Raw genomic sequence first — 16,556 nt, 5'->3', positions numbered from 1 at the left:
CAACTTCAGTGGCCTGTTATTTATACTTTACTGTGCCCCTTCCGTTACATTAAAATGGGGGAGAAAGTGTTTGATTCACAGGCAAGGCAGTGCTGAGATCGCTGGATGGGACAGAAAAAAAAATAAATCAAGAATTGGGTTGGTTCTGGTCTGGAGGAAATGTTTAACAGAGAAAAAGCGAAGACGTGAATTTAAACCCTATGTCTTCTTGTCTGACCTAGAAGAATCCACAACTCTGAACCTTTTGTGGCAGGCTCTAATATCTTATCTACATTTTGGCCACGGCCCACTAGGAAGAGCTTTTTCACTATTCAGGTAAAAGAGCCACCTTCACTCGGGGTGATGAATTAGCTCCTCTTTCTAAAGAAACAATCTTGTAAAGAAAAGGTCTTTGAAAGGTGAGACCAAGTTTGGTACCCTGAAACTTGCAGATAAAGGTCAATCCTGAGCAGAAGAATAAATGAAAATCCACAGGAATCTGCAAGGAAGGACAGAAAGGGGCAGTGAGCAGTAACTTCTGTGTCCTATTCCAGCCTGGTTGGCTGCAGCTGAAGGTGTTACAGGTGACCATGATCAACAAAAACTTTTCAGAGGGAAGTGCATGTTTCTCATTAAAGTCCACTCTACTGGGAAACAATAAGATGGTTTGGCCACAAACGAAACTGAGGCATTTTTTGCCTCTTACCTTAGAAGCATCAGCCCTCATGCTTTAAAGCAGCTTTTTCATAGCAGTTATGATGATGGAAAAGAAAGTGAAGGCAAGAAAATAAGCAAGAAGTAGAATTCTTTTATATAACACCATGACTTCAGAAGTCTGTTATCCACTAGGACAACATTCTCAATGAAAGTGAAAAAGCATCATCACTTAGATGATTATTCCCCACTGTAATGGTTTTCTGTGGGTGTTTCAGCAAAACTCAACAGCATACACTACAAATCAATAAATAAATGCTATTCCTATGTTGTGCTAGGACGTAAAGGATCCGAGTTGGTCAGTAAAAAAGGAGGCTTTGGGATAAACCTGACTCATGACCAAGAGAATCTCTAATGTTACACAGCCAGATGTTGTGACACTGGCTTCTTGCTGGAAGTCCTCTTTCTGCTCATATGAGCGCAGATGATCCTTTCCCAGCCTTGAAGGGAGGTGGTGGCAGTGGCGAAGAGCATGGTCACTGTAGAGTTGCTGTTCTGGATCTCTCCAGCATGGGATGCAGAATGAGCTAATGTAAACCTTCAGCCTTTAATAGAAATTACTGTGTGGCCTTGGGCAATGATGAATTAAGCTACAGGGCAAAAAAAAAAGCAAAAGCTCTCCCTGGCTGAGTCTCCTGACTTAGCCTTCCTAGGAGTTAATCAACGTGACAGAAGCTTTATACTCACACTCCAAATATATAAATCAATCTCTTTTTGATCCTTTGTTCCCTTCATCCCTCTCTGGCAGTGCTGCCAGGATGGCTAGAGCTCAGCTGGAGGGGCAGCACGGTGAGTGACAGTGGCTCAATAGGTCCTGGTGCCTTGGTTCTCACTTTGGAGATCGTATTCCTTTTTGAAACCCTGATCATGCCCAAAGCAAATAAGCTTTCAGTTACAAAGGAAGTTTGTGATTTTTTTAAATTTTAATATTCCTAATGTTCTTTTTGTCTCTTTTCAGAACAGCAAACCAGTAATACAACAGCTGTAACTTTTAAATCCAAATTACTTTCTTCCTGTCACAATACAGTAGTGAACTGGGTGCGCAGTAAGGCATGAAGGGAGCATGAAGGGAGCGAATAGTTTATCAGAGTTTAAGGCACCCAGAAACATTGCTGAAGGAACTTCTGCAAGTCCGTGCCAAGGATCATGTTACCGAAGCAAAAATCTTTGGCATTTTTATGCTATATTTTACCACCTCCAACTGTGTAATAGACAAAAAGCCAGGAAGAGATAAAGGGAAACAGGTGGGGAAGAATAAAAAGCAAGACTGTTCCATTTGGCATGACTATGATCAGCTGTTTCATAATAAACCATTGCACTTTGAAGAGGGCTTTATATGATTTTATTGTTATAAAAGAGAATGAATTCATGTATGTGCTTTCCAGCCGCTTCCTCTTCTACCATAGCTTTTTGCCACTTATAATAAGAAATGCAGGTGGTACAATGTGTATGAGACAAAATAACTTATAGTACTATTTAATCAAAACTCAGAATAAGGCCCCCGAAAGACATCAGTAGATGCTTTTTGACTCTTTCTATGACATATTTTGCTTAAGCTATCTGTTTAACTTTTAAAAATTATTGTTCCAAAAGGAAATAAAGATGAATAAAGTAATCAAAGGCTCAAAAGTACAGTCAAAAATACAGTATGAGGGTTTGGAAAAGGAGGAGGCAGGCTGTAATTCTGGCAGCTTTGTGGTAATGTTGTGAAGACCCAAATAAACATTCTCAGATGTTGCTTTGGGTCCAGGCCACAATGAAATATCTAAACAGTATCTACATGAAGAGAAGGAGGTGGAAGAAAGAAAGGTCTATATCCACCACCGATTATTTAATGTTATACTGTTCCAATCTTAAATTACTATCTTACATTTTTAAACAGGTCACATTACTGTTATAAAGAATGCTCAGGCTTCTTTTAGAATACAACAGCTTTATTGAAATATGTTTTTACCATATGTTTTAACTCAAACTGTAGAGTCTAATCAAAATAGGTTTTGAGGACTGTCATAGGGGTCAATTTATAAAATCAAAAGCAGCAGAAACAATAAAAATAATGTCCATGAGAAGAGAAATTACTTGCATCCAGTAAGCTTGAAATTCCTTGTGCTTTTAATTTTTTTTCCCTTGCAAACATTTCAGCCAAGCCAAGTTGTGTTAGGGACTCAACACCACGTTTCTGAAATGTGGACTGAGAATGTTGCCAAGATTAAAAAACAAAGCAAAACAAAAAACTACTCAAGGGCTGAAGAAAATACCTTATGGAAAGGGAATGTAAAGAGCTCAGTCACTCTCCTTTGCTTGTGTACCAGAAGACTGGGAGGTAATTTGACTACTCTGAGTAAGTGCCTTTCTGGGAAGAAAATACCGTGTTTTTTAATTAAGCAGAGAAAGGCATAACCGAGAATACAGGCCAGATATAAGCAAGTTAAATATAAGGGATGTTTCTATCAGAGATGCATTTAATTCTTGAAACTAACAGAAAATAGCAGATTTTATACCACCTAATTTACCATCAACTGTTGTTTTCTTATCAAGAATGGATTACCTGGAGAAATTATCAGATAGGGCTGGTTATAAACAGGAGTTCAAATTGAAAACGTACTCAATGATTTAATGGTCTCATAGGAAGGCTAGTGTTATGACTCAGTGAACACAAATGTACATCTGAACCATTTGAGCAAAAAGGCAAAGTAAACCAGAAGCACCTGTGTGTGCATGTGTGTATGTAAACGTAAAAAAATGTTTAGGCCTTCCTTTTGCAAGATAAAGAAGCAAATGACATCAGAAACCTATTTCTTAACTATTATTTTAACCACATTTCATCTGGGATTTGAGGCTGCACACAGATGTCCTCTAAAAGGATATATTTTTCCCAATGTGTCAGAATATTCAAGTCATAGACATACTTCACACTTGGGCAGTAATTCAGGTGCAGGACTTCATACCCTGGCTAATTCATACCCCACAACTTCCACTTGTATTGAAGGATTTTGGTGTTTGGAGTCTCTATGATGTCACCTGGACATCAAAGTCCATGTGCCATGACACTGACTATGTCTCAACCACAGCCTGGTGCCCACTGAACAGATATCGAGGCTTTGCATCAAGGTGTCTCTGACAATGCTGTGTCAGAGCCAGTATGATCCCAGCCCTCCACATTTATCTGAAATGACTTTTTAATTGCTGAAAGGCACTGAGCCTGATAAGCAAGCCTGGTTTTAAAGGGTTCGCTGGGGCTGTTCCCTAGCAAACAATATGATCAGAGGCAGTGACACTAAAGGAGGCATCCTTTGAATTTTAAGGTTCTTCTCTGAACAATTGATCCTGTGTCCCACATTTGGGCCTTGAGAGGATGACAGGTATAAACTCCATTTAATACAATCAATAGCAACATTCCCCAGCACTACTGAAGCACTATTATATTTTGGACCATTACAGAGTGATACAATTGTCAAAATGTAAGCTTTGCTGCCTGTGATAGGGGCTTCCTCAGCAGGAGGAAGGCGAATTACTTTTGTGTGAGCACGAAGAGGACAAAAGGAGAAATAACGCTTTGAAACCTTCAACAGCTGATTCTTTACAACCAGATGGAAAGGCTCTGAAAAATATCCCCTCTGCTAGTTAACATTGGCCTCAAAGGATGAGGTTTCCTTCAAATGGCAAAATGATTATTTTTTTATAGCATATACATTCCACTAACAAATGCAAAACTTGCTGAGAAAGGAATGTGATATTCTACCTGAGTCGTGGCAATGTTTGTTCCATCGGTGACCTCCACAGTCATATTATATATTGACCTCTGCTCTGCATCCAAAGGCTTTGCAATGACAATAGTGCCCACTCCCTTCTCCGCGTCGAAAGAACTATCGTAATTCCCTCCTAATTGTTGCACAAAAATACAATTAAATTAGCCATCTCTGGAAAATTTCCATTGAAAATGTTCCTAGAAGTGGGCATATCTGTTTACTGGCATCCATCTTAACAGCTTGCCTTAGCATACACAGTACATCTACTGATACTTCTTTGTTCACAACTCATTTATATTTCAAAGCACAGTTTGTATATTGGAAAGCAGATATCATTAAAATGCACTGCAAGAAAAAAAAATCTAGCAGTATATTTAAGTGAACCATAACTGAGTCTATAATAAGAATCAAATGGCTATAAGCACATAAGATGTGTGCCCTTGTAGCATGGATAATGAACAACCACAATTATATTTTTGTATAAAAATAATTTTAAGAGGGTTGATTCTGCAAATTTTATTTTCAGGAAATTCTCACCAATGCTCATAGGTGCAAGGACAGTCAACTGTGTCATTAAAAATTACAATTATAATCAATTTTAAAAATGCAAATAGAGATTTGTTATGTTAATTTCAAGGACAATGATAATTACTGGCAGCAAAGGTCAAATTCCACTAGTCTTTTAGGAATTATTCAAATAGATATGACAGGATACACATCCTAAATTCCTTCCCATTAAAAAACCCCTCAAAAAGCACTCTTCTGAAACTAATATCCCCTTATCCTGTCACACAGTGAGTGATGCAGCAGTGGGAAAACCCTTCTGAGTCTCAGGAGAAAGAAAGAAACGGAAAAAAAATTCTATTAAAAAGTAAGAGAAATCCATAAATAATTTAAGATCAAAGGGTTACAGGATTTCTCAGCCACAGTTATAGTTTATAAATTAGTACCACTCATTATGTTCAAAAGTAAAGCACACACTCTCTGCTGCTAAGCTGCTTCTTACTCACTCATCTATAAAGTGTAATTTATTATAAGTAGAGTCTGAAATTTTCTGAGGCTGGGGACAGAGAGAGGTGGAACACAACACTGCTGACAAACGAACTCTTAAGGTGTATTGATCACACAGCAATGCAATGCCACTAGCTACAGTCACTGACAACCCAGTCTATGAAGCAAAAAAGGCTTTCAAACCCCACTGGTTATAAAACTTGTGTAAGAGCTAGCCAGACTTCTTTAGGTTAGATCCACGGGCAGAAAATATTCATTCCATTGACTTAGCTCTTGTGCAATAGAAATGTAGAGATCTATATTTGAGAAGCTGGAGCATTATCACCAAATGGCTCTCATTGTAAGGTTGGGGACAGAGAAGTAGACAGCCTTCCTTGCTCTACCATCAAGTCTTGCATCTGCACAATACACTGAACAACAACGGGCATCATTCTCAGAAACAGTCATGCATTTAGTAAGGTTTTGGCATTCCAAGAAGCTGAAGATTAGAAGAAATCACAGTGAAATCACAGTCTCTAATTCCCTAATGTGAAGAAATCCTCACTTCTCTCTAACTCTTGCAAAGGGTACTGCAAAGAAAGTGTAAGGTAGAAGAAGCCCTACTCGGTCTATGTCTGCCTTGGAGGCTATTCAGGGATGGGGAGAAGAAAGGGGAGGAGGCATAGGAGTGCAAAGTTCCCATGCAAAGGAAAGGCAGAATTGGTGAACTTCTGCCTAATGAATGATCCAAACGCAGCGTTTTCAGATGGGTCATCAAGCTTACCTATGTTGAATATGTATGTACATATATATAGCTCTAAGTCTAATAGACATGGTTGTGGTTTGCCAGAAAAACACCAACATTGGATCTTCTACAATTTATGGTGGGTAGAAACATTGCTTATTTCCCTCACCTTCTTCTGCAAGCCCAAATTGTATATTTTTCTTATTTTTTTTTACATATATATATATTTAATGCTATTTGACACTAGAAAAAGAAGTGTAATTGTCCTTGGCATTTAAGCAATAGCAAGGTATTTGGACATTGATCATATCTTCAGTATTTTTGGGGTTGTTTTTCTTTGAAAAAAAGTTAGTCTGGAAGAAAAAGATGCTGTATCCCAATTAATTTTTAAATTGATTTACTTAAGAAAAATCATACCATGAAAATGAACTCTGAAAAAAAGCCTCCTTTGAAGAAAAGAGTTGGAGATTCTTGCATGGAAATCTATGCTGAAATGAAGCTAGCCTTGGGACACTAGGCACTTTACAAAGAGAATGTTTCATACTGATAACCATGAAAACAAAGTGAAAGCCTATACTTCAAGATGCTTAATCTCCATCTTAACGAGCAATCAAAAATTATATGCTATCAACTAGCATACACTTCCAAAGAAATCTCATCTTCAAAACTTCCAAGAAGTAATATGGAAGCATTAGCAATAAATGTTTAAATGCCCTTCTTCTGTTTGCAAGGGCACACAGTGTATTACAAATACATCGACTTCTTTGAGCCATTTTCATTAAGTATATTCTTCCCTTAAAATAAGAATTAAATTCCTTATATGAGTTTTTTATGTTATTAATGTCTTCCAAAATGGTCTAGTGTCAAACAAACAAATCTTGGTTGACAGCCACCAAAATATAGCCTACACTTGTAACTAACCAAGCAAGGGCTTTATTTTACATTGACTCATTTTCTATTAAACAAGGCAGAAACTGCATCAAACACTGAGATGGGGATGGATCAGAGAACATCCTGCTTTGAGATTAGTGATTATAATCTCTTTTGGAGTGAAATTCTGGTTTATTCCTGATTCAGTCTGCTACATTTTAACAGATCATGGTCAGATGAAGAATCACTCAGATGACTGAACTTCTGGGAATATTGCCTGAGATATTGAGTCCTGCCTCTCAGTTGAAGTACCAGATGCAGTCTGGAAATGCTTTGTACTGCTCCTGATGAGTGATTCTGATGTTGTCCTTAAGCACCGAAGAATAAAGAGTGAATCAGGTACAAATGTTAAACTCTTTTTAAAAGAGTCTTATAGACATGTCTATGCAAAGGCTACAGTTAAACACCCAGAGAAGCACCCAACACAATTATCTTTCAAAGATAGATGCTGGAGGGGCACAGAGAACATTTTTTGTAAATGCAGAGGTGACTCTTAAAAACTCCTGCAGCTGAACTATTCTGGGAACTCCACGTCAAACCACTTTCTTCATGAAGGTACTCATGAGGGCTGAGCCTGTAGGAGGTGACAGCTTCACACATTTTGGGGGTACTGGAGGCTGGTTTTCAAAAGTGTGCTGCAGGTAATTACCAACCCTTTTGAAGTGAGTTCATCTTTAGTGCTGTAAGCTCCCACAGTATCAGTTTTACCAATATTACTATCGGCCATTTAACATTTTCTTTGATCACAATCTTAGGATGAAAGGGGGCTAAGGATGTTGACATTTTGTTCAGCTGCTCACTTTTATTAATGTGAATTTTTATTACTTATTCCCTTTTCCAACATATGGCATATGCTTTCCTTTTTATTGTCTACTAAAACCTGCTTTCACCTAGCAAGGTCTGTAGAAGCTGTGCTAGCAATTGCATTAGTCAAGTAGTATTTCAAATTAAGAGAATACATTTTGTGTTCCTTGGGCACTTTGGGAAAATCAACAATAAAGAAGACAAGATGACTGAACCAGCAAGTTGGCTAGACAGGTTGTCCTGAGAAAGCATTTTAACACTGAATGATCTCAGAGAGATGTGGATTAGCCATGGCTGGCAATAACATTGCAGGCTAAGAGGTAATGCTGATGTTTTTTCAATACAGATTAAAGACTTCCCTTAAAATACTCTGATTAAACTGAAGCACTTACTTAAGAGTGGGATTTCACAAAATGTCTGTATCTATTTGCTATGTCATGTTTGGATGAGAAGACTTACTAGGTTGGGGTAATAGAAATTAATCCAGAACATCCTTTTTCTCTCTGATTGACTGTTAAGATTCCCAAAGACGTGTAGCACAAAGTCATATATATCTATACTTTGGTTACCTAAAGATAAGTGAGATGATTTCCACTTTTACTTTCTTGAGATTGATTTTAATGCTCTTGCATAAGCCCTAGAAGCATTATATTTCTATAATTAGGACTTTATGTCATCAGAAGGCATGGCATAGTTTATTTAGTATTTTCCAATATATCTCTGGCAATTTCATCTGTTATTGATCTCAGGATGGTTGTAGAAACAGTCCCTGGTACAAAAGGCCTTATTAGTTGGCCCTTACTACAGCTTTGTGAGACCTTTCTAGCACAGTCCTAATTTTCAGTTTAACAGATGGTCAAGAAAGAGATCTCAGGAAACTGAACCAAGATTTTTCTCTAAGCCAACAGACTATAGGTTGTGTTCTTGGTATGGAGTAGACTTAGCTACATTTTCTGTCTGAATCTGGAGCGTTACTTTTGTTCTTAGCCTGTTACTTGGCTTCATAGTCACTATGAACATATTTTTCTACTAACAAAAGTCTTGTATGCTTTGGAAAGAATTTTCCTTTTAATAAAAAAGATAGTTGTCTTGGGGTTTTTTTTTTATTTGTTTTTTAAATCCACTGAACCTCACAGGACTAACAGGAAAGGATCTTCTGATGTAAAGCTTATCATTAACTTGGCAAAGGGCAGACTACCATTCCTCAACAGTTAAAAGTGGTTTTTAGAGGTCAGATGGAGAATTTGCCCAAGGAAAGACATGATGTAGATTGTGTATCCCCACACAACTTTCTGAAGCGTCCCTTCTGAATTTCAGTGTAGGGCTTGTGGGTTTGTTTTTTGTTTTTTTAAAAACTTCCAAGATATTCTGCTTGTATTTTGGCTACTGCATTTGCTGCAAGTGATGGATTTGTATTTTTTTTTTCTTTTAGAGTGCTTTTTCTAGATGGAATTCCTCTTGGGAAAGATGCTGGGCCTCCTTGTGTTCCTATCAGCTCTTAACATGTGGTTGAAGATGGGATTATGCTGATATGAGAAACGATTTTGTCTTCAAAGACAAAAACATGTCAGCAAATCTGGATGACTTGCAGGGAAATGAGTCCCATATGAAGATCTTTCATCCTCTTTTCCAGTAGAATAATCAAGAAGACAGAGACTGAAAGTACAACTGGAGAATAACACTTTCTCAGTCTTAGATGCAAAGATGGATCACACTGAACTCTGAAGGACATCCCCAAATCAAATACAGCTAAAGCCTGTCAAGAGTCCTTCACTGGTAGACAGCAAAGAGCATATATGCTGCATGTACAAACTTAATAAAGCCAAGATAATACTGAGATCCTCACCCAAGTCTCACTTGGCCTACAACGCCATGAGGGATGAGTGCGGAGAAGAGAAATATAGGAGGTGATTTAATTTAGAAAACAGTCCTCTAAAACATGTTTTCTCAGGTCAGAGAAGATTCATACTTGTCTTGTCCCAAAGCAGACTAATAGTACCAAGGACAATGGTGACAAATTGAGCCAATTGCTACAATTCTCACATTGCTCAGAGCAGAGAATTGGAGGAAAAGGCAGAAAACAAATTCAGTTTGAAACTCAAAGGGAAGTCTAAAGTGCCTCTAGGATTTTCAGGAAAAGAATCAAAGCAAAAATTTCCAATTTTTCTGTTTTCAAAAAGGATTAAATAAATTTAGCAACTGCCTCAAGAAATACAACCTCTACTACAGACTTTTTAGAATCATAACATAATAAACAGTATTAATAACAACATGAAAATGTTATTCTTTTCTGTACTGTATCATGTAAAGAACAATAAAATAATATAGATTGAATTTTCAGATTAAACTATTGTAAGGAGAGGCAAAGCCTTGTGTTTGCTGCTAAGAAACTGAAGGTAAGGGCATAAAAAGTAGAAAAAACCACCAGGTATTTTAGATAATTCTCAGAGAAGATAATTGAAGGGAGCCTAGGGAGTTACACGGTTTTGACATTAATGAAAATTTTCAGCACTGTGAATTAAATGTACAATTAATTAAAATGAACAGACATTAAAATTATTGCCATTTAAACACCCTTGATAAAAGTTCTGATGTGCTTTTAAACGTTGGGTGCTTTTATAAAGGCATATATAAGCTGGGAGAAGAAGGAAAGATAGAAGGAAGCCTGTTTAAAGAATCAGAGAGATGTGCAACATGCTATTTAAGCAAAAACTAGCACCATGCAGCTTAGCTCCAGTGTCAAAGTAGTCAACACACCATTCCCACCACTAACAAAGGAAGAGACAGAGAGGGCTCGATTAACCTGAGAAAAATAAAGACTTCTTTTGGAATTCCCATTGAAAATTAGTTTCTCATAAATAAATGAATAAATTTAACAGAACTAAACAACCTATGTTCATGTCTTTCACATTGTGAGATCTACATGAATTGAGAATGGCGTTGAATGCAGTCTGAAAACAGAAACCAGGTATGACATCTCAACCATTCCCAATTAAACAAACGAACAAACAAACACGTAGGCATTCTGCTCCTCTCCAGTGCTCCATCTTCCATGGAGGGAAGATGATATCCCTGCCTCCAAGGCGTTTTCCTTTTTTGGAGCTGATTAACTCAAGAACTCAAACAATTATTTAAAGTCTATTTAACTTAGGTACAAATTAGATGCTGAAGTTAGGCAGAGAGAACACTATACAGCCAAGCTTCATCTACCCTCCCTCCTTTTTTTTAGTAGGAGGAAAATGCATGTTTTGCATTAAAAAAGAGATCCTCTGGAATTCCAATGCCCATTTAGTTTGAAAAGGTTATAAACTTAAAGGTCAAGTTGCAAACTCTATATTAAACCATTTCTATACATAAGTCCTAAGGGCTTTTGTTGACATTATTGTGAACTGTGCATGGAGGTCCAAAATCACAAAATACCAGATGGAGCAGGATCAAGTCTAGGTTTTACAGCAGCACAGAAACCATCTCTGGCATCAGCAGTCCTATATAGCTTTCCATACACGACAATGAACTTCTGCTAATAACCCATGTCTTTCACTGGGCTTTTCAGCACCAAACCTCAATGTTCCCCAAAATGAAATTGTCAGCATCTTTTTTTTTTCCACATTATATTGAGGAACAAGGAGACAAAAAGTGTTTTTATCAATCCTGACACTGACTAAAAGCAGCAAATATAATATAAATACATAGTGGTCTGTCTATGAACTTTTTGAGGTGAGTTTTGTCTTTGCCACTTTGTATGCAGAACATCTGGATCAGCAGGATCTTCTGCATGCCTGGGATTGTTGGCTATTCCTATTGCAGAAATGGATGTTGTTGCTAATGCTATTAAAATATCAGTAATATTTAGTGACAGCAATCGTATGGCAACAGTATTGAGCTGGATCGTTGGGGTCACTGATTTCTTATTAAGTCTGGGGAACCTCTGTCTCCATGGCCCTCTGCAGTGATGAAGCATCAGGTTTTGCCTATTGGGAAACCATTAGTGTTGTTTAAATAGCAAAATGTCTTCTAAACCATTTAAACTATTTTAGCCATAAAGGTCAAATTAAATGACAAATTAAAGGCTTAAATTTCATAATGCTCTCCCCATCATCTCTGTTTGGTAGGCAAAAATGAGATATTATTATAAGGTGTTGCTGATTGCAAGCGACTCTAATAATGCAAAAGAACACAGCGGAAGTGTGGGGGCTTCTCTCAGTGCTTAACACAGGCAGCATCTTAATGAGAGCTGCTGAATTTGCCAAGGAAAGGACCAAGAGGCTGTGAAAGGCAGAGGAGTAGAGAAAAGGGTTCAAATGGGAAAAAAGTGGCGAAAATATCAATAAAGATGGATTTCTCCTGGGAGGAAAGTTAGGGTAGGTGAGGAACAGTAAAGGAAATGTAAACATTAGCTAATAAATTGCACCTAGCATAGTGAAACAAGCAAGGGAGTGGGAGGAAAACTGTAGGAAACATATGCTGTCCTTCCCTGGGGGTTAGCAGGAACCCTAAAACATGAAAATAGCTTTGAGTTTAATATTAATGTGGTTGGCACACCAGAAACTGTGCTGCACATACAAAGAGGAAATGTTGCTGCTTCTGTCTTTCATCTGCACAAATTGGCAATAAAGGTGGATGAAAATGACTCTGACAGATGCTTTCTCTTGTGGTCCTTATCCTTCCTGTTGGCTAAACCCATACACAAATAGTTGTGCTGAAATGAGAGCCAGGCTCAACCAGGACTGCTGATGCATCCCTTCTACTAAGTCTTTGGCAAAGGCTTTTTGTTTCTTTAATCTTTCACCTAATGTTTGCATCCTAGCCCCTAATTCAAATAACAGCACTTTGTGCACACATGTTGTTTTACAACCAAAGGTATATAAATATTTTGTACAAGTATCTGCAAAGATCAAGTTGCACAGTAACTTTGCAGGGTGGCTGTGCTGCTGGGGAAAGTCTCATATTGGAGATGTTAAATGAGTTATTTTAAATGATACACTGAATCAGCAGCAGAAGTAGGAAATAAATGCTTTGGAACGTTGACTCCTGTTTCTCCACTGTAACCAAGTGAGACCTTTCACTCTCTGTGTTTTTGGCAGCCACATCTGTAGTGGCATTTCCCTGCGATTTTAAGGCCATTACCCCTAAAGCTTCTCCTCCTCTGCTAAGGATATTTCTCCCTCTCTATTTTTTTAAAGCAATTTTATGTAAGGCAATTTTATGGTTGGAATCTCACATCAAAACACATTTCTCTTTTTCAGCTTGCATTCAAGACAAACTTTTGGTGGCTCCATTTGTAACCCATATGTTGATGCATCCCATTCTGTTTCACAGTTAAATGGATGGCACTGGACTGTGAAAAGTTTGAATTAATTATTTTGTGATAAACTGCGGAAAATCCGTGAATAAAATGATAATAATTGGACACAAATACGGTAGAAGCTGTCATAGAAAGAAACGCAGCACATCCATGTGTCGCATCGCATCCTGTCACAGGCACTTATGAAAGATGTAATACAAATTGTCTCAAAGAACTTGCAAAAAATAAAAAAGGCAGCCTGGATAGTTGTATTTTAGCAAATGTGTTTGCACTAAGGGTACCTTCTGTTGAACAGTTCTGCCCACAAGCTGTCTGTAGAATATAGAACATCTCTCGAGCATGCTTGCCACCTTGAAGCAGGGCAGTCGGAAGCAGAAAAAAAAGAACAGAATGCAGAAAAAAAGGTGAAGAAAGAGAGAAATGAGGGACAGCAAGTCTCAGTACCATAAATACATTTAGAAATGAGATTAGCAAAGTATGACAATAGAATTTAAATGACAGACAACATTAAGATTGCAGTAAATAACATAGTATGAAAAAAAACCAATTCAGCCATACAGCGCTCTTTTTACAGCTTAGCTAAGGAGTCATAACAAAAGCAGGAGTATTATTACTATTGTTATCGCTACATTAAAATAGCATTTTCATTTCAGCATTACGAAAGTGGGTTTAATTGGGGGAGGTGGGTGGGGAGGACAGTTCACAGTTAGTTTTCTTGCTCTCAGAACCACGCATCCATATGCTTTGCTTCTGAAGTGTCCTCCTCACGCCACTGGCTCCCAACTTACCGACAATATCAAACCAGAGGGGAATATTAGATGGCTGCACAGAGACCACCCCGACAATTTCTGTCACTTTATCGCTTTCCATAACGGTGAAGTTGTAAAAGGGCTCATCGAAAGTCAGGGGCACGGGCGAGGGCGCAGGCTTTTTAATCCACTCGATATGGAGGCGTGCAGTTGCAGACTTTTGGGGCCGGCCATTGTCCACTGCTTTTATCTAGCAGGTACAAAGAAAAGAGAACTCAGACTGAACATCCTGAAAATCCCAGCTTGGCAGTTCAGACCTAATTCTATCACTGGATGATGAGTGCTTGGAAAATGGCCTCTGTAATCTTCTATGTAAAAATCCCACAAAAAAAAGAGAAAGACAAGCACTCATTTCTCAGTTCTCTTTTTTTTTTCCCCATTACACTTTGACTTTTCACTGAAAAGACTGAAAAATTTTGTTTTAGAAATGCTGGTGCAAGTTCTCCTGGAGATGCAACTCAAGTGCTTCTCACATAGATCCTTTTCTCTCTGATTTCATCTTCCATCCAGTGCCCTCTTGCAGCAAAGCTGAGAGCTTTATAATGACCTTGTAGGATGTCATGCATATGCAAAACATGCTCATCCAGATCATATTTGATTGCTTTTAAATGGCATCTGTATTGCAGATGAAACTGGTATTTCTTATATTGTCATCTTCAAGACGTTTAATGGAGTTAAATAAGTTTAGATCATTTGTCCCATTCCCCAAAACAAATATAATTGAAAACGTCACTGTATTTATTTTCCTTTCATTCTCCTCTCTGTAATGTTCATTAAGAGTTGCCCAGCTTGGTGCTAATTATTTTTATTATAATGTCCTCTAGAGGGATGAATAGACTTGATATTTGCCAAGGAAGCTTTACGGTTTTAGCATAGCAAAGACAAGATGAGCAGCAACAGGCACTGGGCTTAAGGAAAGGGAGAATGTAGATTACAAAATGATTGCTTTGGTGAATAATATCAATGTCAATCAAAGGTTTTTCCTCTTAAAACTGAGGGAAATGTTTCTGGCTATATAGGACCACTGGTATAAATATACTGTTACTATGCCTGTTAAAAATGGGAAATATTTTCCTGAAATACCATACCCTATTTCTTTCTCTGGAAATGTGTTACGTGGGTTTGGTGCCATCACTCGCCACGCTGCTTCATTCAAGACAGATAGGCCCTTAGTGAGAAGATGCTGCGGGTGTGAAAAGCAGTTTCAAGGTAGAAAAACCTCTGGTTGTGGCATTATAGCAAAGGCTACAATTTGGATGTGACTTCCATCTCTGCACAGGGAAAGGCACTCACGCAGAGGGTGCTTTACTCTGATTCCTAGGTATTTCTCAATACTTTCATATGTATTAATTATCCTGTCAGAGTTTCCAACCTATGAAGGTATCCCAACATAGCCTCATTGCTGTAAAGGACATCACTTCCTTTACCATGGGCCATACTGTGGCCCTCTGACCTTTTTTTTTAACTCCTTAACTACAACTTATATTTTTCTTGCAAATAAATATTTGCTTATTCATTGTAGATGAAGAGTGCACATTCAAGTTTCATATTGCTTTGTCTCAACACCATCATAGAATCATAGAATGGCAGGGGTTGGAAGGGACCTTTAGAGATCATCCAGTCCAACCCCTCTGCAGAAGCAGGTTCACCTAGACCAGGTCAGAACGTGTCCAGGCGGGTCTTGAAGACCTCCAAGGAAGGAGCCTCCACTTGCTCCCTGCGCAGCCTGTTCTAGTGCTCTGTCACCCTATCATCTTATATTCTTCCTTTCTTTCCACTGTCTTTATGGTTTGGGTTCTGGCAGAAGTATTTTGACTTAGATTTCTTTTAACCGAAACTGCTGCCATACTTACACTCCTTAATGTGGTGAGAAGAGTACCTCAACTTATAGTACACAGTACTCCTCCTCCCTGAAGCCACCTAATTTGGTCACTATAAAGACCTTTCCATGAGGGTAGGTAATTGTATCCACACAAAAGATTAATAACTATATGTAAATCTACCTGTATCACAGAATCATAGAATGGTAGGGGTTGGAAGGGACCTATAGAGATCATCCAGTCCAACCCCCTGCAGAAGCAGGTTCACCTAGATCAGGTCACACAGGAATGCATCCAGACGGGTCTTGAAGACCTCCAAGGAAGGAGACTCCATACCTTCCCTGGGCAGCCTGTGCCAGGGCTCCCTCACCTCAACAGTAACATTATTTTTTCTTATATTTAAATGGAACTTTTTGTGTTCCAGCTTAATCCCATTATCCCTTGTCCTATTGCTAGCTACAATAGAAAAAAGGGATACCTCAACCTCCTAACATTTATCATCTAGATATTTGTAAATATTAATGAGATCCCCCCTCAGTCTCCTCTTCTCCAGACTAAACAGTCCCAGTTCCTGCAGCCTTTCCTCATAAGGAAGATGTTCCAGTCCCCTGATCATCTTGGTGACCCTGCACTGGACTCTCTCCAGAAGTTCTCTGAGGAGCTAAGAAGCCCAGAACTGGACACAGGACTCCAGATGAGGCCTCACCAGGG

The 16,556-nt window shown here is 38.4% G+C and overlaps 1 protein-coding gene across 3 annotated transcripts in view; it reads right to left on the bottom strand.

The window, feature by feature from the left end:
• FAT3 (FAT atypical cadherin 3) overlaps positions 1–16,556 on the bottom strand; it is a 320,884-nt gene that overhangs the window by 85,032 nt on the left and 219,296 nt on the right. For 2 of the 3 annotated variants that reach the window (XM_062020376.1, XM_062020379.1), the window contains exons 5-6: positions 14,005–14,215; positions 4,436–4,575 (exon numbers count right to left, since the gene is read on the bottom strand). In XM_062020376.1, the coding sequence (XP_061876360.1) occupies positions 4,436–4,575; positions 14,005–14,215 (351 nt within the window). Of the gene's footprint in view, positions 1–4,435; positions 4,576–13,497; positions 13,567–14,004; positions 14,216–16,556 lie in introns of all 3 variants that reach the window. The other variant, XM_062020375.1, reaches the window with a different exon arrangement.

The sequence above is a fragment of the Colius striatus genome, chromosome 1 (genome assembly GCF_028858725.1).
Source record: "Colius striatus isolate bColStr4 chromosome 1, bColStr4.1.hap1, whole genome shotgun sequence".
In the NCBI taxonomy this organism is placed as follows: domain Eukaryota; kingdom Metazoa; phylum Chordata; class Aves; order Coliiformes; family Coliidae; genus Colius; species Colius striatus.
The sequence above is the reverse complement of the archived record's forward strand: the minus strand, read 5'-3'. Positions and strand labels throughout refer to the sequence as shown.